Here is a 22,374-nt window from a genome sequence, read left to right as displayed (position 1 = left end):
TATGCGGTAGATGCTTAATAATTATGAGTGTAATTGGATTCGGAACTGTGTTTGACATGGTTTCTTGCTTACTAAAGGCTGAGAACCCTGACAGAGCTGCCGATTCTGAGAGATATACTGCTCATACTTATTGGATGGAATCAGTGGGATGCAAAACTCGAAGTTTATTTATGCAAGTGTCTTAACCTTTAGAAGGTTTTGTAGAATACCTCTCTACCCTAAAACTGTGGTTCTCAATCTAGGACAATTTCACTCCCAAGGGACATCTGGCACTGTCTAGAATCATTTTTGGTCATCATGGCTAGGGGAAGAGGATGTGTGCTACCGGGCCTCTAGTGGCTAGAGGCCAGGAATGCTGCTAAACATCCTAAAATCCTCAGGACAGCCGCCCACAACAAAAAATTATCTGGCCCAAAATCTCCCGCTCTGACACACGAGAGTAACTGAGTAGCCTTTGTTTTGTCCCTTCATCCTCTACAATCGTTCCAAAACGCCGCCCATGTGCTAGACACCACACAACCACCATGAGAAGTGTAGCAACACGAGGATGATGAAGACATTTTCCCTGTCCTCAAAGAACTTAAACTTCCCTCTTTTATATGTACAGCTGGCACACAAGCCCCTTGAAAGAGAGACATGTGTCTTCAAAAGATGCTTGCTTTTTATGCATGGCTGTCATTTCTTTAGCATTTCATTTTTTATTCATGATTCTTCCTTGAAACCCTGTGAGCTGAAGTGAAGAGAGATGCCCCCACCATGTAGATCATATGGCCTGAGAGGAAGTAGGTTGTTTACACCCATAGAAGAGGTTCATTTTCAGAACAGCATTCCAAACCTTGCTGAAGTGACATTATCTGATTGTGTTAACATGAGATTTTTTTTTTGACAATTCACGGTCCTGGCTAAGCAGTAATCCATACCACCTGTGACAGTAATGAAAACGCCAACCTCGCTGTTCCATGAGCCTTTTCCTTCCCCTTATCAACTGTCAAGGCACAACTACTATGGGTCACCAGACACCTTCCCCGGATGGTGTCAACCAGGCATCGGTGTGCCCAAGTACCTCTGGATTCTGACTGGCTGCACAGTGCTGGTTTTCCAGATGCTGGCAATAGAAAAGTGAGCTGGGATAGGATCACTGAATGCCAGAACTAGGACAAGGCACAGAGCTATGGAAGCTAGCTCACTTATTTTACCCAAGACACAGCTGAGGTTAAGAGAAGTCACACACTTGCCCAAAGACACAGTTTGGGGTGGAGAAGGCAGGATTAGAACCTCGGTCCAAGACTGCGCAAACCCACTCAGTATGCCCTAACAATGACGATAAAAATACTTCCAACTCTTGTGAGGGACATAATGTTTTAGTACATGTACCACTGAATCCTTTTTATGACCCTTAGCCTAAGACAGATGAGGAAATTGAGGCTCAAAGAAGTAAAATGACTTGCCCATCGACACAAAACTAGTAAGTAATCAAGCCACTCCCTGGATTCCCAGTGCAGAGCTTTCTGACTACCTGAAGCTTTGAGCAAATTCTGGCTGCCACTCTACCAGTTGTAGGAGGCCTTATGGCTGCTCTATCTCTGGCCTGTGTTTTCTCCTGATCTTAATTTTCTAATTTTTTATACTTGTCCTTAACATTTTTTAAATGCACATACACCATTCATTTTTAGTTCAATAAGCCATACCCAAATCTATGTGTCAGAGCTGGGATATACATAAATGAATAAATGAATGTGCAAGGGAACAAAAACTTAAGAGCCAGAGTACCATGCTAGATAAATAACAGGCTTGTATTCAATTCCACCTTTTTGTCTATTTTCTTTGTCTTTGAATCTCACTTTCGTTATCTGTCAAACAGGTCTAACAAAACTTGCCATTAGCATTGTTAGGAGTATAGAAATAATAAATATAAAGCACATGGAGAAGGTGCGTATAACTGGCACCTAATAATGGGAGGCTATTGTTATTAGTAGTAGTCATATAAACAAAGAGGCCTGTTGAATGCAACTGAGGTGATTTCTCTGACACCAGAAACAAGGCATCAATTGCTCTCTGGGGGTTTATGCCTTCAAAGAAGGGCACTCACGTGAGTTGGTTGATGGTGTAGTAGAAGTCACAGGCGTCAAATTCAACTGGGAGATGTCAAAGTCATCACAGTCGTCTGTATCCTGTGCCACCCCGACTTTGTTGAAGTAACTGGAGAAGGCCTCTGAGGTGCAGGTGAGGGAGGGCTGGTCGGGTTTGCGGGAGGGCACGGGTGGAGGCTGGGCCATCTGGAAATCCTTAAACATTTCTTTCCCCATTTTCTGCCTGGGCTTGTCGGTCTGTGGACTTGACCTGGCGGAGTCACTCGTGGCTGGGACGGTTGCAAGGGGGGTGAGGGGACCTTGGAACATGGCAGCTGGCAAAGGCATAACAGTTTGTGTGGGCATGAAGGCGGCTGGCGGAAACTGCCCGGCCACGGTGGGCCAGGGCTGCTGAGCGGCAGGGAAGAGAGCCGGCTGGCCCCACGCGATGGGCTGAGCCCCTGGCATCACCTGAGCGACTGGTGGCTGAGGACCCATGGCGATCTGCTGTTGGACAAGGGGCTGCTGGCCCCAGAAAGATGGGAGGACGGCGCCCATTGCAACATAACCTGCAAGGGTTAAAAAGAAGAGTCAGGCGCCTTGGGAAAGAATCATTCAGGGAGTCAAGTGATGGGCAGAAAGGGACCAAGCAACTGTTGAGTGTCAGGCTGTGTGCTAGGATGCAAAGGTGAGTAAGACAGAAGTCCCTGCTCTGCTGGAGTCTGTCTTCTAGAGCCCTGGTCAGGGAAAACCGCTCTGTGGAGATGACTTGTAAGCAGAGACTAGAATACAGTGAGGGGGACGCCAGGCAGAGATCTGGGGAGTAACGATAATAGTGCTATAGTTCCTAAAGTTCTTATAGTCTTATAATTCTTAGAGGTTTCTGACATCACACAACCTCAGGAACCAGTGTGTCTCAGTGGAAAAGGCAGAGCGCTGGAAACCAGGCACATCTGGGTTTGAATCTTGCCTCCCCTTCTTGCTAGACTTAGGGCATTCCCAAATGCTTCAGCTCTCTAAGAGTCAAGCTCTTTGTTGTAAAGCCAGGTTATAACATCTTCCTTCTCAGCATCGAAGCGGTGTGCAAAATGATTAAGAATCAAAATGTTGGAGTTTTAGAGGCCAAGGTTAAAATTCACACTGCCACTTCTTATCTATGGTATTTGGGGAGAGCTTCAGAAGCTCCCTAAGCCTCTCCTTATCTGTAAAATGGGCAGAAAATACCTTCTGCCTCATTGGGTTAATTTAAAGATTTAATTTAGAGATTAAAAAAAATGTAAGTTAGCATCTACTCAGGACCACCTCATACAGTGGCATAGGTTGGGCACTGCAAAACTCCAGGGGGTGTACTCACATATGTCACCATAATTTTTTGGTACATTATTCCTTTCAGGTGAGATCTAGTCATTTTAAAAGGAGCACAAGTGATACTCTGTACCATAATAAGAGAAACAATAATAATTTCCACGTATTGAATGCTTACAACGTGCTAGGTACAGTATTAGGTGCTTCACATCTTTACAAAATCCCTGCAGGGTCGGTATCATTATCTCCATTTGAGGGATAAGGAGATTGGCGCTCAGAGAAGAAAAGTACCTCATTCAGGTTCACACAGCTGAGACAAGCTGGGATCAGGATCTGAACTGAGGTCATCTGTCCCCAAAGCCAGCATTCTTTCCACTGCCCCACACTGCCTCACCCAGATGGCCAAGACTGACTTCTGATCTTAGCACAGTCCGTAAAGCTGGTCTAGCCGTGTAACGTTTTCGCTCACTGTGGGCCTGGAGGAGACTCCCATGTTCTTCCAGGGGTCCCCACCCTTTTCAGGGTGCAATCAAGCCCAGGAGACAGATGACCAGTCCAGGCAGAGTAGAGGGCCTCTCAAAATATGCATTTTTATGGCTGTCGGAAGGAATTTGCAGGTACAGACCAGTGAGACCAGGAAAAGAAGAGGGTGGTTGCACGGTATCCCAGCAACTTCCAAATGCTAGACTGGCAGGCGTTAGGGCACTGGGCATGTCCTGGGTTGTGTCAGTGACCCTGGTGAGCCCAGAGGAATCACATGTGGGCTGCCTCACTCATGCTCTAGCCTCAGACCTACCTGCCCTTCAACTGATTCATAAGGGATGGAGGCACCTTTCAAAGCCAGTCCATTTCCTTCCAAGGTCAGAGGAGGCTCCAGTAGTGGGGTAGAGACAGACACACGGGTTTCCTGCCGATCAATCTAATAGTGTTAAATACTTTTATGGAATGAGGCAGGAGTGGCAACAAAATAGACAATATCCTTATCAGATCACCTTGGTCCTAGTGCAGGGAAATGAGAGGGGTGAAGAGGCATTGGTGCTGACATTTAAACTTGCAACTTGCTTACACTGTCTATCATAATAATGCAGTGACTTGAACCTACCAACAGACTAAGAATGTTGCAACATTGTTTTTCTTATTTTCTGATTGACTTTGACAGGGTTCAGTGGTTCTCAGTGGGAGTGCTACTGCCTCCTAGGGCATGATTAGGAAATTTCTGGGGCGTGTTTTGGTTGTCATGATAATTTCGCGGCCAGACAGTACTGGCATTTAAGGGGCCAAGAGCATTGACACTAGACCTTCTATAATGTGGGAGATAACGTGCATGACAAAGAAATGTCAGCATTCTGTTTGTGATTATTTGAGTATAGACTGGACTTTTTTAATGAATATTTTATTTTATTATTTATTTTTTTGGGGGGGGTTGGGGTGCCGCAACCCCGTGGCTTGCAGGATTTTAGTTCCCCGACCGGGAATTGAACCCAGGCTACAGCACCAAAAGTGCCGAGTCCTAACCACTGGACCGCCAGGGACTAGATTAGACTTTGAATCACATGGAAAATCAAAGTTTCTTTGCACAGTTTTAATGCACTTCATTTTCCAGGAATGTAAGAACTGTGTATATTTGAGGGAAGACTATATTTCATTTTGTTTGGAACACTGTCAAGAGTTGTTCACCAACTTGGAAAATCATGGTCCCTGATCATGGCATTGGAGGAAGCATGACACTCCTGTACTAGTTGGTCTGAACCTGTGGTGATTCTAGTTATAGGTACACACACCTGACCACTTAGTATGTTTTCTAGTGTAGTTTTACCTGGGTATTTCCTTACCGCAATACATTATCTTGCTATTATAAATTAGTTTCCTTTATTTCTTCTTTATATTACAGTTAGGACATTATATTGATTTTTGGAAAACCAAGTAGGTAGGTTATAGTCTCTCTGAGTTTCATTTCAAAATATTAAAGGAGACATCACAAATCCTTGTTATAAAAAAGGGGGCACTGGGTCTGACAGGGTGAAGACCTGCCCATGGATCTTACAGTCACACCAACCCTGATGCCCATTTTGGTAAATGGATGGAAGGCTTCAGCCTCCAGCCAGACTATTTTTTTGCTTGGCTTCCATCCCACCCTCCTTACTGCCACCAGACGACTGTTCTAAAATGCAAATTCAGTTGACCCTTGAACGACGTGTGGGTTAGGGGCGCTCAACTGCACACAGTGGAAATTCTGCATATAACTCATAGTCGGCCCTCCATATACCTGGTTCTGCATCCACGGAATCAACCAACCACAGACCATATATAGTACTACTGCAGTATTTCTTGGAAAACATCCACGTATAAGTGGACCCGTGCAGTTCAGGCCCGTGCTGTTCAAAGGTCAGCTGTACAGTGCTTCATTACCTTGAGAATGATGCCCAGAGGCCTTAGCTTGACCTTGGAGCTTTTGGGGTCAGTTCCTTTCCACTTCCTCACTCCCATTTTCCGTTTGCTCTCCCACTGGCACCCTTCCCTGCAGCAGTTGCAAACAACCCAACCTGCTCTCTCGTCTCTGTTGGTCCATCTGCCTGGAAAGCCATCCCTAATTCTTTTTCACATGGTTGCCCCTCCTTTGCTCTTTGAGACTTGGTTCAGCATCACCTCTGCCCTCTAGACTCAGCTGGTTCTCCTCTGGGTGTGCAAAGTCCCCCATGTTCATCTCCATCGTGGCACTTGTCACACTGCGCTGGAATTGCCCAGTGATTCTGTCTTCCCTCATGAGACTGGAAAGCTCCTGCTACGAGGAACCTTGTATTTCTTTCTCCCTCCCCCATCTGTGTCTAGCACAGTTTTGGGCACACATCCACTGCCCCATAAATGCTGGAGGCTGGAGAAAGGCTCTAAGTAGAGGTGAATGAGTCACAGTGGAATAAATGCCTTCACTGCATTTTTCTAAGTATCCAATTAAACTCCAGCATCCATAAGTGCTATGATCTCTGATGAGTCAGTCTACTGCTGGTGGCAGGCTTTTTCCTCCCCCATCTTTTTTTTTTTCCTTTTTTCCACAAGGAGCCAACAGATGGGCTGTGTACACTTTTCTGGAGAGAGCTATTAGCATGTCTCCCTGGCTTCATGCCATCTGCTTCAGAACAAAGTACAATATTCAAAAGAAAAAAAAAGGCAACAAGGGTAATTGGGTATCATGTTTGGGAACCTGCAGGTCTCACTTGCTCTTCCTGGCTGGGCGGGATCCCTGCAGTGGGGGCTTTCCCCAGACCTGTGAGCGAAGGCTCTCGGGCCACGTGGCACTGTGCCTCCCTGAAGGGACATCTCTGGCAGGGCTGCAGTAGCACTGGACATGGGAAACCACTGCGCGGCTGCCACTGCAGCCACTTAACAGCTTAGTAACTGTTTACTGGTTAACTTTCAACAGTGGAGGGAGGGGGTGCCAAAGAGCGTCTGTTTATGCCATGAAGTTCAGATCAATCATAAATCTCCTCGCTGTGCAGTGAAAGGAACCACCTGCATTACTGCCTTGCAGTTAGATTTTTTAAAGTGTTGAAAATTGCAATTTATAACCAGATGCTGGCACCTGGGGATACCCTCATTATTTAAAAAAAAAAAAAAAAAAAAAAAAAAAGCAGACTAAAATGGTGAAAACTAAAGGACTCCTCCAACATATATATAGAACTTACATGGTACCTCTTATCTACATTATGTCATTTGATTCATTTGTTCAAAAATGGCCCTCCTGGGTGCCAAGCACTGTTTGTCTTTGGAGATGCAGTGAAGAGCAAGACAGTAAAAAAAAAATCCTTGCCCTAGTGGAGCTCACATTTTTTGTGAAGTTGATCCTTGCAACAAGCCTCTGGGGTAGCTGTTATCAGTATCTCTTTAATCTGCATACAAGGAACCTACAGCTTCAGGAGGGGAAGGTTTGATGTGGCTACACAGCAAGCGTGGGTAGCAGAGCCAGGGTCCCCAGTGAGAAGGGTGGAGAACTTTTTCGGAGTGCTTACTTATGTAAACACTGCCAGGTACTGTTTTAAATGTTTCACTACATGTATTAACTCAGGAACAGCTCTATGAGGTGAAATTATCATCCCCATTTTACAGATAAGTTCCCTGAGGCTCCAAAGCTATATAGCTGAGTGTCACACAGCTGGTTAGGGCAGGGTCTGTACTCATACAGAGCACATTCTCCAAGCTCTTCAGGCCAGCTCTGCCATGTGCAGTCAGGAAGTCAAAGACCTAAACTTTATTTCATGCATTTTTTAAGAAAACATCCCAAGAAGGCAAAGGAAAAAAATATAGGTAAGAAGAAGACATATTTTCTTCTACTTTAGACGTCAGAGTAATAATAATAACAGCATTTTCCACATAGAGCATTTACAACGTGCCAGCATTTTTCAGAGGCACTTGACTTTATTTTCTCATTTAATTCTCATGATATTGTTGCAAGGTAAGTATTATTTTAAATTCAGTTATAAAAATGAAGAAACTCTGACTCTGACAGGTTAAGTAATTTGCCCAGGAGCCTAAAGCTTATAAATAACTGGCTGAGCCAGGGTTCAAACCCAGCCTATTAATTGTGCTGCACACCCCAGGTCATTTCCCATCTCCCAGTCACTGGCTGGGCAATTAGGGACAGGAGGCGGAGATTCAACAGCTGCAGTGATTTTTAAGGCCAGTTAAGGGAGGAAGAAGGCAGACAGTTTAACACCAACTGAAGCCCAGTTTTGTGTCTCAGCATAGCCAAAGTAGAGTAAGAGCAGCAAAAATATGCTAACTGAAATTAATTTTAGACTTACTTTCTAAAAATTAAAATCTTGGAGGTAACCTATCTTTTTTTTTTTTTTTTTTTTTTTTTTTAGCAGCTGAAGAAACAGAATCTGAATGTGCAGAAGTGGTTTATCCACCGTTTGCAACACAGCTGGTCAAGTACAAGACGGCAAAATCCAGGCCTTCAAAGCTCTGGCTGGGGAGAGGGCCCAGAGCAGTGCAGGCAGGTTCTCAGGCATTTTAGTCAAATGTTAGGGCCGGAATTGCATCCAGCCCCTCTGACTCACAGAGAAGGGGATGGAGGAGGGGCCGGGCCATTTCTCCACCTGGAGTACTCTCAATCCTGACGCCTTCCTGGCTCACATCACACATTTGCATAAGCCCCTCCTCCTGACCACAACCTCCATTCACACCTGCCCTGCTCCACATTTCCTTCTGTCCATACCACTGATCATTTTCTAGGATTATGTTAAGCTACTTATTTTTATGTTGTTGTCCATCTCCCCAATAGAAAGTAAGCTCTCTGTAGCCAGGGGTCTGTGTCCTTGGTATTCACTGACACACCCCAGACACCTAGAATAGGACCTGGCCCATAGTGAGTACTGAGTGAATATTTGTGGAATGAACATGCCTAAAAATGAGTAAGTTTGGTGCCATCAAATAGTGGGGACAAAGCATGGTTATTCTGGATACAAGGCTGATGGCACAGGAAGGTGGTACATTTCTGAAAAACTGTTATTCTTATTTAAAATGACAGATTCAATAACACTCTTCCCAAGGACATTTTAATATCCATTTTAGGTAGAGAAAACTAGTCACTGCCACTGTTCCATTTTAGGGGTGGGTAAAACAGATTTGATTGGAGAGCTTAGCAATTAAAGACATTTCTAGCCTACCTATAGATTCTCAACTGTAAGTCAGACCCACTGGCTATCAACCTCTGTTGCTTCTAGAAGTTCATAATGATCCCTCGGCTCATACTACTTTGGAACAGAGTATGAATTTTTAATTTCACTTTGAATAACAGCAAGGTTTATATTTGGTGGCAAGAATTTGTTTCTAATGCTATGTAATTAAAAGTAATTATAGAAGAATGCAAGAAATTTGTATTCTGAAATATTCAAACTCAGTTATTTATATAAATAAAGTAGAAAAAGAAAGATAAAGCCACAGATTTCAAATATGTAGTTAAAGAAAAAAAGTCTTTAAGGATGTTTTTGCCTTAAAGACTTTGCTTTTTGCCATGTATGCAAAAAGTGGAACTAATACCACCTTTGGCCATGTCCAGGTAGAGTGGGCCAGCTACACGGAGTGCCTGATGCCATGGAAACAAGATGCCTCAGACCCCACCAATTTGCACCTGCAACACTGTTCCTATATATATTTTTACCCTGTTGCAAAAGTATATATTATATATATATATATTTTAAAGAATATTTGGAATATAGAACAAATGCTCTTTAAATCACTAAGAGCCCCATTACAGTTCACTGTTAGCGGTTTGTTCTGTCTACTAGGTGTTTCCCTTTGCATGGGGAACCTCCCCTCCTTTAAGCCTCCACCAATAAGGCAGATCTCTTCTATCAAGCAGATCTCTAGAGGTCTGCAGAGCACGGACTCACCCCTCCCCCACCTTCCCTCCACCTGGCTGAGCTGGACAGTACAAATCAGGGTTTGCACTGATTTGCATGGTTGTGTGTGCACCGAGCGCCCCAAAGCTATACACCTGGAATCTTGACCTTTCAGGTGCAAGACATGAGTGATTTCCAGCCTGCAGCATCCCAGAGCTTTGTGAACATACCACCCCCCTGCCCGTGGCAGCTTCTCAATATCACCTGAAGAGTCACAAGGAGAGAATGGTGGTCCCACAGGTGTCTGGCATAAGCTGGCAGTGGTTCAGTCAACCCTTTCTCTTTCTTGGTGGGTGGAGGCAGAAGGAAGGTGGAAGAGGACTTACCTGAGGGTACAGCAGCAGTGCCGAAAGGTACAGAACCAAACATGTCTGCACTCGCCGGAAGTGTCTGAGATGAAGACGGGATAAAGGCATCACCTGGAGTTGCAGGAGTCTGTCAGACAGAGAAGGGCAGGGGTGCGTGAGGCTCCTGGGAGACGTGGCTCAGTGCCAATCAGGACGGGAAGCAGCAGGCACAGGAATGAAGCGGGGCAGTGCTACAGAAGCAAGCCCCGGTCTGGGCCACTTACTGTGGCAGGCAGACCATGAGCTGGTTATAAAGACTATAAAATGGGAAAAACAATACCCATCTCTAGAGCTGCTGAGAAGCTTAAATGAGATCATGCATTTCAATCACTTAGTACCTACCAGACAGAGGCACATAGTAGGTGCTCAGCAAACGCTGGCCAGTATCACGACTGTTTAGTTTGAGCTCCTACTCTTTGAGGGTGTTTTTGGGCCCTCAAATTATCCCACGATATCTTTCACCCTTCAGAAATGGTCAATTCAAAGTGACATACACTCACTCAGGACCTACTGCGTGCCCAGCTCAAGGCTGTCACTTAATACATGGCCAATAAACAGATGTTGACTAAATAAACAAATAAAGATTAGCAAGTAGAGTAGAGACCCTTGGGTCCTGGTGCCTCCCAGAATCCTGCCTGAACCTTCACTTGCAAAAAGAAGCAAATGTTCTCAAGAAGATGATAAAAAAAAAAACGATGCTTGAGCAGCTACAAACTCTAAAGCCTGGCCCATGCTGGAATTCCAAAAAGCCCTGCCGCATGAACTGCTGGGTAAGGTGAGGCTACTGAGATAAAAACATGGGTACTAGTTTTTTCAAAGGTCCACACCCATTTATAGAAGCCTTTTGCCTATAGAGTATGCCTATTTGATGCCATAATATGCTTATTTTTTTCCCCTTGGAATAGACTGGAGCAAGCAATTAATCCTGAAACCATGGCAATTAGACAAGGCCATTTTTAGACTAGCAGCTTGCAGGAGGCATGGCATTGTTCTGAGGATTATTAAATACCCATTTGGACAGCACTTGGGTTCAGGGCCAGAAACACAGCCATGAGCTGCTGCGTTAAGCCCTTTAAAACACAATCAATGTCATTCTCTTTTCTCTGGTGTGACCTTGGGTGAGTCACATGCCCTCTCTGGAACTCAGTTTGCTCATCTGTAAAACGAAGAGGCTAAGGTTAGACAATCTCTCCAGACCTTTCTAGCTCCATGGCCCCATGGTTCAGACATGCAGCTGTTCCCCCTGGGATGGAGGAGAGAAAGACTCTCTAGACCGTCCAGCTTCCCTGGAGACAGGAGCTGCTGTCCCCTCCTTCACAGCTGCTCTGGGCACCAGGCGTTCGGAGCAGAGCAGCTGTGCCTAGATTCCCTGGCGGCAACTGTGGGCAGCAGGCTCTCGTGCCATCTGTCCTCAGTGGTGAGGTTACAGCCTTTTCTCCGTGAGGTGCAGCTAGCCAGTGAACCATAGCACCATCCCTGGGTCTGTGCAACTGCGCGGTGCCCGCAGGAGCCGCCCCCTCCCAGCAGCTTCAGCTGGTGCAGCTGTGGCCGCCTGCTCTCCGCCCACCTCCGGGGAGTGGGCAGGGGAGGAGCTGGAAGGGTCAGCTTGGCATTTTTCTCTGCAGTGGCTGCAGGGTTGCCTCTGAATGCCTCCAGTTCTCAAAGCACTGGGATTCTATTTTGCTTCGGTTTTCATTCTTTTTTTTTTTTTCATTTTCATTTTCATTTTCAAGTGAGGGCTCCCTGCAATCTGTACCCCAGTGCAAGCAATGACTGAGATACCGTGGCTGAAACTAGAGCTGGGAATCCAAAGCTTCATGAGCTCAGAGAAGCCAGCAGGCAGGTGGGAAGGGAGGAGGAAATGAAAAGAAGATGGAGAGGGGAAGAAAAGAAGGAAACGAGAGAGGAGAGGGCAGAAAGGGCCGGGGGGAGAAGATGCTTCCTTTACTGGGCTGACCACCTGGCTTCCTTTACTGCGTAGGTTCTGGGTAGGAGATGACAAATGCCTCATCGGGTCTGCTGTCCTATGGAGTTTCTTGCCCATATTCCCAGCTAGACCATGTGTTCCTTGCAGGCAGGGACCACATCCTGTTCCTGTCTCTCTCCACTGCCCAGCATAACAGCAAGAACCCCAGTGATAGCCTGTAATTGCTGATGCACGGTCTCATTTATTTCTCAAAACAGAGCATGTATCATAATTCCTTTTAAAAATAAAATAGCAGAGGAAATTGAGGTTTAGAATTGCTAGTAAATTTGCCCAAATCACACAGCTTGAAAGAGTCCAAGTTGAAATCCACCAGTAGCCTCTTTTACCCAAAGCCCATATTTTTGTCACCATGTGACTGAAGAAGGAAAGGAAAGAGATGCAGGGCTCTGAGGGAAGTGCATACTTACTGGGGGAGAGGTTATATCAGGAGGGGTGGACATGTCCCCAAAAAGTTCTAACTGGGTCACAGCCTGAAAGGAAAAAAAAAGATAATGATGTAATCACAAGGGGAATTGATGCTGTGGGCATTGCTTTAAAAAAATATGATTTGAGGACATATGTTTCTCTTTTTCATCATGACTATATAAACAATAAACCCAGATGGTCATTATGATACCTCTTGATCCCAAAGACAACATCTCGGATGTAGCCAGAATCAATTATTGCTTCAGTGTGTCCGGCTGTTTATCTGGGCTTAGTCAAGCAGATCTGGGTTTAGCCACCTTGCATAAGCAATAATAATACCACTTTTACATATTTACCATCCGATGCCAACACTGTTTCTCTTCTCCAGGAGACAAAGGCAAGACACAATCTTACCATTTGCTTTTTTTTCATGAGTGTATCCACATGTACAAAATGCCTTTCATGTATCAAGTATAGCAAGTCACCACTTCATGGCCACTTCTCAGTAAATGCTCCCAATAATACTGACCCTGAGAGGTATGAATCCTCATTCCCATTTTTACAAATGAATAAATTGAGTCTCATAGAGGTCACCTCAAGGTCACCTGGGCCATGACTTGAATTTTCTGCATATAGAGCAGGCAGTCAAATGACAGTCCCCAAAAGAATCCATCTTTAAGATAAAAAATGTAGTTGGAGGAGAAGAAAACATATCATTTAATACCAGGAAGGGCATCAAAAACAGCCCAGTATATATACACTATTAATCATTCCGAGGGGCTCCAGCACTGTAGACACTGTATCAACTATATTCCCATCCATCATATGACAGTGTCTGAGCAAGGCCAGCCAGAGCGGTGGGAGAAGCCCTTTAAGACACACTTAGAAATTAATCTGCATACCCTTCCAGCTTCAGAGTCTGCAGGGAGTCTGCGGTCGGCAATCAAATGGCCTGACTTAAAGTATATAATCATGTGTCTTGCGCAAATCTGCCCACTGCAAAAAAGATACTTTCTGCTCGTCTTTGGATTTTAAGTGATAGTTTCTAATTGGGGGAACCTAAAAACACCACCCAACTGAAAGGACAGGGAGAGTCTGCCTGTCTGTCAGGCAGGACCCCTGCCCTCGAAATCTGTTCTAACCAGGCAAGGCAGGATCTCCACGATTCACACAAAGGAACATTCTCTGTTACTGACAAATGCGTGAGCTCTGGGCCCAGGAGGAGTCCCATCCCCAGGGATGGATTTGAGTTCCCCCACTGCCAACCTCTGCAATTCCTCATGGCCACTTTTCCCTCATCTGGACATTGGAGATAATGTCCAGATAATACCTCCTTTGCAGATTTACTGACAATATTACTAGCAGGATTTTGAAGTTTGGGCAAGCCTGGTGAAAAAGGCACAAAAGATTCTTTTTGCTGAAAGTCAAGCAGCTTAGCCTGGTTATTAACTCACTTTCAACTCTTCCCCTTAAGCTTTCAGATCGAATGAACGGTGCGTGGCACACCACAGGGCCCTATACATATTCACTTCCCTCCCAGCTACATAATATGTTTTTTTCTTTTCGTGCACGTCGGACTGTGAGGTGTCAGGCACTGTTCTGGGTGCTCGGAACATAATAATGAGAAATGACAAGTCCCAGCCTGCAGGGAGCTTACAGTCTGGTGGGGTCGATCCATAGAAATAGATTGTAAAACCTGCTTGTCTTCGGGAAGGCTTCTTTAGCATGTGGACAGTAGTTTATATTATTTGGTGAAATGATGTCAATCCTTAGGCTCTCTCCCAAACCCACAAAAGGCGTAATTCTATTTAATCCATTCAAGGGAAGCTTCTGGGCTTCCTGATCCTTGGAACTCAATGCTTTGCAAATGGCCCACGACTATTTTCAGTGGCAGGAAAATATTAAAATGAAGTTAATAATTAAGTCGCACAATTTACATTTCAAATGTGTTGAACTCGTGGCACACTTTCACTAACATCATAAATATAATTTATTGGCTAATTTTCTCCTTAAACACAACTTTTAAAATAACCTTCACTCTTGAGCTACAGACTTTCCTCCTGCCAGATGACTTCCACTCAAGGATTAAACGAGAAAAAAACACGCAGAGGCATTAAACATAGATTGGTATTTCATTCCATTGGATTTGCTGCTTAAATAGAACCTTGAGTTAATTAAATTTTATAGAAAAAGGGGATTCTTAGGCCATAAAATTAAAAATAATTCTAATAACCATATGTGATTGAGAATCTGGAATAATATCTATTTTCACAGGCCCTCTCCCCAAGTTAACCCTAGTCGTTTTATTTGTAACTTAATAAGCCATGTTCCATCTGATAATATTGTTGTAATTAATCACTTTAACGGCCTCATGAGAATAAAACTAACCATTCACATTTGTAAAACACTTTATAGTTTACAACGCATTTTCTGATACAGTATGATCACGTTGGACGCTCCCTGAGCCCCGTGAAGTCGGCAGCCCAGGAATCTCTCTCACTCTCTCTAGTTTGCAGATAAGCTATAGCAGAGGTCTGGAGGTTAAGTAACTTGCCTCTGATTGGTCAGCTAAAAGAAGCTGGGCTTGACCCACAGACCAGCCAGCATCTTGTTTATCCATTGGTCCCTTTACCAAGCCCTAGTTAGCCTTCCTTCAAGGTAGATGTCCAGCCCCACAATATTCTCTACCCAGAAGCCAGGGTCCCCACGAGTCCTGCCATGACACACATCCATCTGAAGAAGTCATCTCCAAGGTCAGCTCCAGATTCCTCCTTGCCTTCCCATTCCGGGCCCTTCGGATGTCTTCAGGTAGAGACGTGGCTGTTGATGGCAGATTCTGCCCCTTCTTTAGGCCCTGGGCGTCCTCCTCCAGGGTAAGCAGAGTGACCCTGGAAGCTGCCAAGGCCAGTGAAGGGGTTGAGGAGGAGCTTGGCTGTTGAGGGGGGAGCCCCTCAGTGTCTCCATCAGGCCTGTCCCCTTCCCCCACAAGCCATCCTTTGATATGAACAAATGATGGTTTTCCAATAACATCTGGAGTGCTGTACAACCTCTTTCAGGATTAGACCCCTGGTCCTTCTTTCAGCTAGCCCACTGCAACTAGACTCCTAGGTCCCTCCTGTAGAGAAGTTCTGAAAGTGCCACTGATGAAGGCAGAGGTATCCTTGACTGACCCCCAAGACATATTCACACAGACCCACTCCTGTTTTGACATCAGGTACTCCTTCGTTCAGGACAAGTATGTAGCCCCTACTGTGCATCAGCTACTGTGCCAAGAGCAGGGGATACAGGGATGAGTAAGGCAAGTTCCTGTTCTGAGTCTCATGAGCTGTCTGTTCTATGGGAAGACAGACCTATAGACACAATCAGGGCAGCGTTACGGAGGAGAGAAGCACCTGGGCTCACGAAAGGAGGGGCTGCCTCAGGGCCTTTGCACACGTTCCTCCTCTGACCTAGAACACACATTCCCTCCCCCAGTGCCTTTCCCACCCATCCTCCAGGACACAGATTAGAGGACTTTATTTCTTCCTGGGAAGTGTTTCCTAACTCAATTTGTACCCCAAATCCCACTGCCCCGAACAGCTTATGTGAGACTCTTAGAACAGTGGTTGTCAGCCTTGGGTGTACGTAAGGGAAAAATGTGAATGCCTGGTTCCCACCCCTTGAGGTTCTGAATTAGTTGGTTTGAGGTACAGTCTAGTAACTGAAACTTTAAAAACTCTCAAGGTGATTCTAATTGGCAGCCCAGATTGAGAACCCCTGTCCCAGAGGCTTCCCAAATGCCCTGTACTCAGGGGTGACAACATTCACCGGCCTATGTATTAACCAATCTGAATAAACACTGGCTGCAAACCAGTACACCTATTCCAGGCTATACCGACCAACTAGCAGCCTTGCCTGGTTTTTATCTCCCCAGGTGCACTGAGCACATCCTGTGTACATGTCTGAATCCCCACTATACTACATTATACTACACTACGCTACGCTCCCCTACCCTACCCTTCTCTACTGACCCCACCCTATCCTCTCCTATGCTATGCAATGTCGCACTGTGTTATACTTAGAGCTCCCTGAGAATAGGGGTTGTGTCTTCCTCTCTATTGCATCTCTAGCATCTATCAGAACACCTAGGACACGTCAGGAGATTGAAAAATATTTGTTGAATGAAATGAAGGGGTGTTACGTCCTCTCCAACACACACCCTCTCTCTCTCTCACGCGTGCAAGCGTGCACACACACATACCCGTGATCCTACACTTCCTTCATCGCGGGGCCCACCAGGAGTCTCCTGTGAACATTAGGATAGGCGGCACCGGAGCAGAGCAGAGCACCTGCCATTCCCGCAGGCGGATGAGGATGCATGGAATGGATGAGAATGACCAGAACAACCCTCATTTCACACGAGCCTGGACGCCTTACCTTTGTTGCCTCAAAAATCTCATCAGAGTGCATCGGCAGGTTTCTGTTCTGTAACCAGAAGGCATGACTTACGAGCGTGAAATGAGCGATGGGACAATGACATGAAACAGTTAATCGGGCTGGGCCCTCTCACACTTACAGGGGTCGCCGCTGCAAACCGTTCTTCAAAATCTTCAAACGCATAGCCGTTCTGAAAGTGTAAGGGATGATGAATGAGGATGAAGTGAATGACATACAGATGACATGGATTTATGAGCTTAATGATGACGGTATCTATGGTTCACACTCCCGTGGTCTCAGGAGGTGGGAGCTGTTGCCAACGTACTGTGAAAACTCTAGAATATGCTCCCAGCATATGATAAAACACGGGCCTGACGAGGAAATACAAGCAATGGGGAGTTTGTAAGTTTAAAGTCTATCTTCCTGAAATTACAGACCTGACTCGGCCAGTCTCAACAGTGGAAGCAGATAAGAGCGTGATGTTTACCCTTGAGATTTTTGCTTTAAAAAGAAAAAGGGTTATCATGTGTTTCAGCCACACTTAACCCTTGGAGCAGCCTGTGAACAGCAGGTTTTATAAGTGCCTTTGTGTGTGCGGCCTTTTCTGCTTGAAATGCTCTTCTCAGCCTTGCAAGCCCAAAGCTCACCCAATTCCTCAAACCCAGTTGAAAGGCCACCTCCTCCACGAAGCTTTCCTTGGTCCGCTAGGCTGAAAACCATCCTCTGAGAGCAAGGGCGCATCACTTGTGCCCACTACACGGTGAACTTCCTGAAGCAGGGACCACGGTGCATTTGTTCTTGAATCCCTAGCAGATCACAGGGGCTCAGGCTTGAAAATGTATGAACAAATGCACGCTGCGAAGAATAGCTGGCGGTTGACCAAACCTAATTGTTTTGATAATTTTTTATTTTGTTGTTTATAACTGTTGAGAGCTTTGCTAAACCGCTCCATAATATTGCTGCCTAAGTATCCACTTTGTGTGGCCAGGCAAGCCTGCACGGGCCTTGAACTGACACCAGTCTCTCCAGTGAGGCAGGCCCTAGATAACAACCCACAGAGTCACAAATAAATGTCAGTTCCTGATATGACCATCCTAACAGCCCTTATGATCACACTCTCCCCAGCCTCCCAGGGCCTTCCTTTATGTACCCCTTAGATAAGATTCCTTTGACACTTACCAAAACCCTGCTCTTTTTTGTTTGAATTGACCAATCCGGCCTCAGTCTAGGAACCCTAATAACGGCAAGTGCCCCAGGTCCTGCCTTGCTCTCTGCCTGCATCCTGCCCTGACCTCCCCTCATGCCCCTTCCTCCAGGAACTGAGAGTAATAAACTTCTCTATTTCAATTCCCTGGTGGTCTTTTGTTGAACCCTGGCTCACCATCCGACAACACCCCAGGGCTTTACTTAACAAATGTTAATTTAACAAAGTCACAACATTAATACATATTAGTATGTATAACATCTCTATATATACACATGTATTTTTTTCTTTTTCCCTCCCTCCCTCCCTCCCTCCCTCTCTTTCTTTCTTTCTGGGCTGCGTCGGGTCTTAGTTGTGGCAGGTGGAATCTTCATTGCAGCGCGGGCTTCTCTCTAGTTGCGGCGCATAGGTTTTCTCTTCTCTAGTTGTGGTGCGGGGTCCAGAGCGCGCGGGCTCTGTAGTTTGCGGCACTCGGGCTCGCTCATTGCGGCGAGCAAGCTCAGTAGTTGTGGCGCATGGGCTTAGTTGCAGCATGTGGGATCTTAGTTCCCTGACCAGGGATCGAACCCGTGTTCCCAGCATTGGAAGGCGGATTCTTTACCACTGGACCGCCAGGGAAGTCCCTATGTACATATATTTTTAATGCCCATGTTTTGGTCTACATTTCCAAGCTAATTACACTTTGGGTGACTTCCAAGCAGTGTAACATTAATATAAATCTGAAATATTGACATTAAATTGGAGTCATTATGCTTGAACAGAAATGCATTGTTTCCAAATTTTGAGGAGAGCTTCCTGTTGGCCATGGAGGAGTGGAGACACCACCAGCCACGATCACTTTCACTCTGACTGTAGCAAACGTGACTGCACATCACTTAGCCCCAGTTACAGGGTCGCAGAGCAGGAAAACCCACATGCCCGCACCTACCACGGCAGAGCCTCCGGGCCAGACACCAGCAAATTCCGTCATCAACCACCTGCTCCCACCAGGCCCTGGCTCGCCAGGAGTCAAGAGTGGCCAAGAGAAGAGGAGGAAGGACCACATCAAATAACCACTTAAATAATAATAATAATAATAATAATAATAATAATAATTATTATTATTATTATTATTATTATTATTTGGCCAGAGACAGGGAGACAATATTAGTCTAAGTGATCCTGTAACCTACAGTGTGGCCTGAAAGGTTAAGGTTATGTTGCTACATCCTTTATAAATCTCACACTTCTAAGGATTTATGGCACAGCCCCTACCAACTAGCTCTGGGTCATAACTTTTAATAAAAACATTTTTTAGTGTCCAAAATCTCATTACATCTGTCCAGTATAAAAAAGCAAATGGCTTCAGAGCATGATGGATGAATTAAATAAATTTGAAAAACAGCCGGTGGGAGAGTCTCATAAAAGCCCCACCATATAATGAAAATGTGTGAGAACAGCCAGCACGAGTGTGAGTCCGTCACTTTGCTGGTGACAGAAGAGGGGGCCTTTGGTGAGGGGTGGGGCTGGGGCGTGAGGGGGCGATTTCCATAAATTCAGACGGAGATGGGTCCGGACGTGAGAGCAAATGCATCTCTCTGGAGTCACACAAATACGGACTGAATCATGGCTGTGCCCCGTGCTGGCTGTGTGACCCTGGACAAGTCCGTGAGCCCCGGTTTTCTCATCTTCAAAGTGGGGATGATAATGATAACATCATCTCAGGTTTATGGAGAGGGTTAACTGAGATGTGTGTGCAATGTTTTGGTTGGTGTTTGGCACATAGAGATGTTTAATAAATCAGAGCTATTATTAGGATCTTCTCATCCTATTTCTTTTGGCTCTGTTTTGCAATGCACAGGGACACATTTTTTAATGTTAAGAAACTAGTACTATATGATATTTGGAAAAAGATAGAAGAAGAAGAAAAAAACATGTTGCAGGAAGCCCCTCTTTAGAAATCACCCCCACTTGAGAGCACGGACCAGACCCTGTGAAGAAGGATGCCCAGCACTTCCTGGCCTTAGTCCTGAACCCCTCAGTCCACTATTGACCCCACCTTCTCCCTCTCCTCTCTTCTGTCTACAGTCTTACCTGAGCATCTTCCCCTCTATATACCCTTTGTACCTGGAGCTTGTGGTTACCTTCCTGTTTTGATCTTGGCTCAGTCATTTCTTGGAGTTCCTTCCTCCCACCTGGGGTAACCTTCAGTAACACTCAGGGCACTTCAGCCACCCAGTGGGAGACCCCTCCAGCCAGTGCACTTTCTCTCAATTGATTCTCATGGGCAGAATCTGGAACCCATTCCCTAGTCTCCCTGCAGCCCCATCTCCTGCTTTACCCACAAATACTACTACAGTTTTTGTTCATTTACTTTCAAGTCTTTTTTTCCCCCTTATCAGATATATTTCTTACAGTTACTATCATGGCATGCATGCAGCTTTGTATTCTGCTTTTAAAAATTCAATACGAGGAATCAGACTCCCTGACTTCAGACTATACTACAAAGCTACAGTAATCAAGACAATACGGTACTGGCACAAAAACAGAAATATAGATCAATGGAACAGGATAGAAAGCCCAGAGATAAACCCACGCACCTATGGTCAACTAATCTATGACAAGGAAGGCAAGGATATACAATGGAAAAAAGACAGTCTCTTCAGTAAGTGGTGCTGGGAAAACTGGACAGCTACATGTAGAAGAATGAAATTAGAACACTCCCTAACACCATACACAAAAATAAACTCAAAATGGATTAAAGACCTAAATGTAAGACAGGACACTATAAAACTCTTAGAGGAAAACATAGGAAGAATACTCTTTGACATAAATCACAGCAAGATCTTTTTTGACCCACTTCCTAGAGTAATGGAAATAAAAACAAAAATAAACAAATGGGACATAATGAAACTTCAAAGCTTTTGCACACCAAAGGAAACTATAAACAAGATGAAAAGACAACCCTCAGAATGGGAGAAAATATTTGCAAATGAATCAACAGACAAAGGATTAATCTCCAAAATATATAAATAGCTCATGCAGCTCAATATTAAAAAAACAAACAACCCACTCCAAAAATGGGCAGAAGACCTAAATAGACATTTCTCCAAAGAAGACATACAGATGGCCAAGACGCACATGAAAAGCTGCTCAACATCACTAATTATTAGAGAAATGCAAATCAAAACTACAATGAGGTATCACCTCACACTGGTTAGAATGGGCATCATTGAAAATCTACAAACAACAAATGCTGGAGAGGGTGTGAAGAAAAGGGAACCCTCTTGCACTTTTGGTGGGAATGTAAATTGATACAGCCACTATGGAGAATGGCATGGAGGGTCCTTCAAAAACTAAAAATAGAATTACCATATGACCCAGCAATCCTACTACTAGGCATATACCCAGAGAAAACCATAATTCAAAAAGACACATGCACCCCAATGTTCATTGCAGCACTGTTTACAATAGCCAGGTCATGGAAGCAACCTAAATGCCCATTGACAGACGAATGGATAAAGAAGATGTGGTACATATATACAATGGAATATTAGCCATAAAAAAGAACGAAATTGGGTCTTTTTGTTCTTTGGATGGATGGACCTAGAGACTGTCATACAGAGTGAAGTAAGTCAGAAAGAGAAAAATATATATCGTATATTAACGCACATATGTGGAATCTAGAAAAATGGTACAGATGAATCGGTTTGCAAGGCAGAAATAGAGACACAGATGTAGAGAACACACATATGGACACCAAGGGGGTAAAGCGGGGTGGGGAGTGGTGATGGTGGGATGAATTGGGAGATTGGGATTGACATATATACACTAATATGTATAAAATAGATAACTAATAAGAACCTGCTGTATAAAAAAAATAAACAAAACTCAATATGACAATCCAATTTACTCACAACTTGAACGTCCAGTGAGGATTTAAAGGAAAAGATTCTCTTGGGTTATTTTAATACAGTTCTAGCCTGAATTGTCATTAAGACATTGAAATAAAGCTTCCACAGGGAGTTTACTTTCCCATAATCTCTTTGGAGCACTGGGGACACTACTATTGTCCCATAACTGAATAAGGTAACTCTTAAGACCAGACTCATGTTACTTTTGCAGCAAAAGTGAGTGGATGAGATGGGACTTGGTGTGAACACGTTAAAAAGGATGAAAACTTATTTATGGCTGCCAAATAAGAAACCTGCAGTGGTTCTCACCCCTGGCTGCACAATGTAATCCTCTGGGGCAGCTTTTACAA

General features: G+C 44.8%; 1 protein-coding gene across 5 annotated transcripts in view; it reads right to left on the bottom strand.

Moving 5' to 3' along the window:
• Positions 1–22,374, bottom strand: part of DAB1 (DAB adaptor protein 1) — a 420,799-nt gene that overhangs the window by 23,894 nt on the left and 374,531 nt on the right. For all 5 annotated transcript variants that reach the window (XM_082415009.1, XM_082415011.1, XM_082415012.1 and 2 more), the window contains 5 exons: positions 17,067–17,117; positions 16,928–16,975; positions 12,514–12,576; positions 10,099–10,207; positions 2,090–2,638 (listed from right to left, as the gene is read on the bottom strand). In XM_082415009.1, the coding sequence (XP_082271135.1) occupies positions 2,090–2,638; positions 10,099–10,207; positions 12,514–12,576; positions 16,928–16,975; positions 17,067–17,117 (820 nt within the window). The remainder of the gene's footprint in view (positions 1–2,089; positions 2,639–10,098; positions 10,208–12,513; positions 12,577–16,927; positions 16,976–17,066; positions 17,118–22,374) is intronic.

This window comes from Balaenoptera physalus (genome assembly GCF_965194825.1).
Source record: "Balaenoptera physalus genome assembly, chromosome: 1".
Lineage (NCBI taxonomy): Eukaryota > Metazoa > Chordata > Mammalia > Artiodactyla > Balaenopteridae > Balaenoptera > Balaenoptera physalus.
Note: the sequence above shows the minus strand (reverse complement) of the source record. Positions and strands in the feature narration are given on the sequence as shown.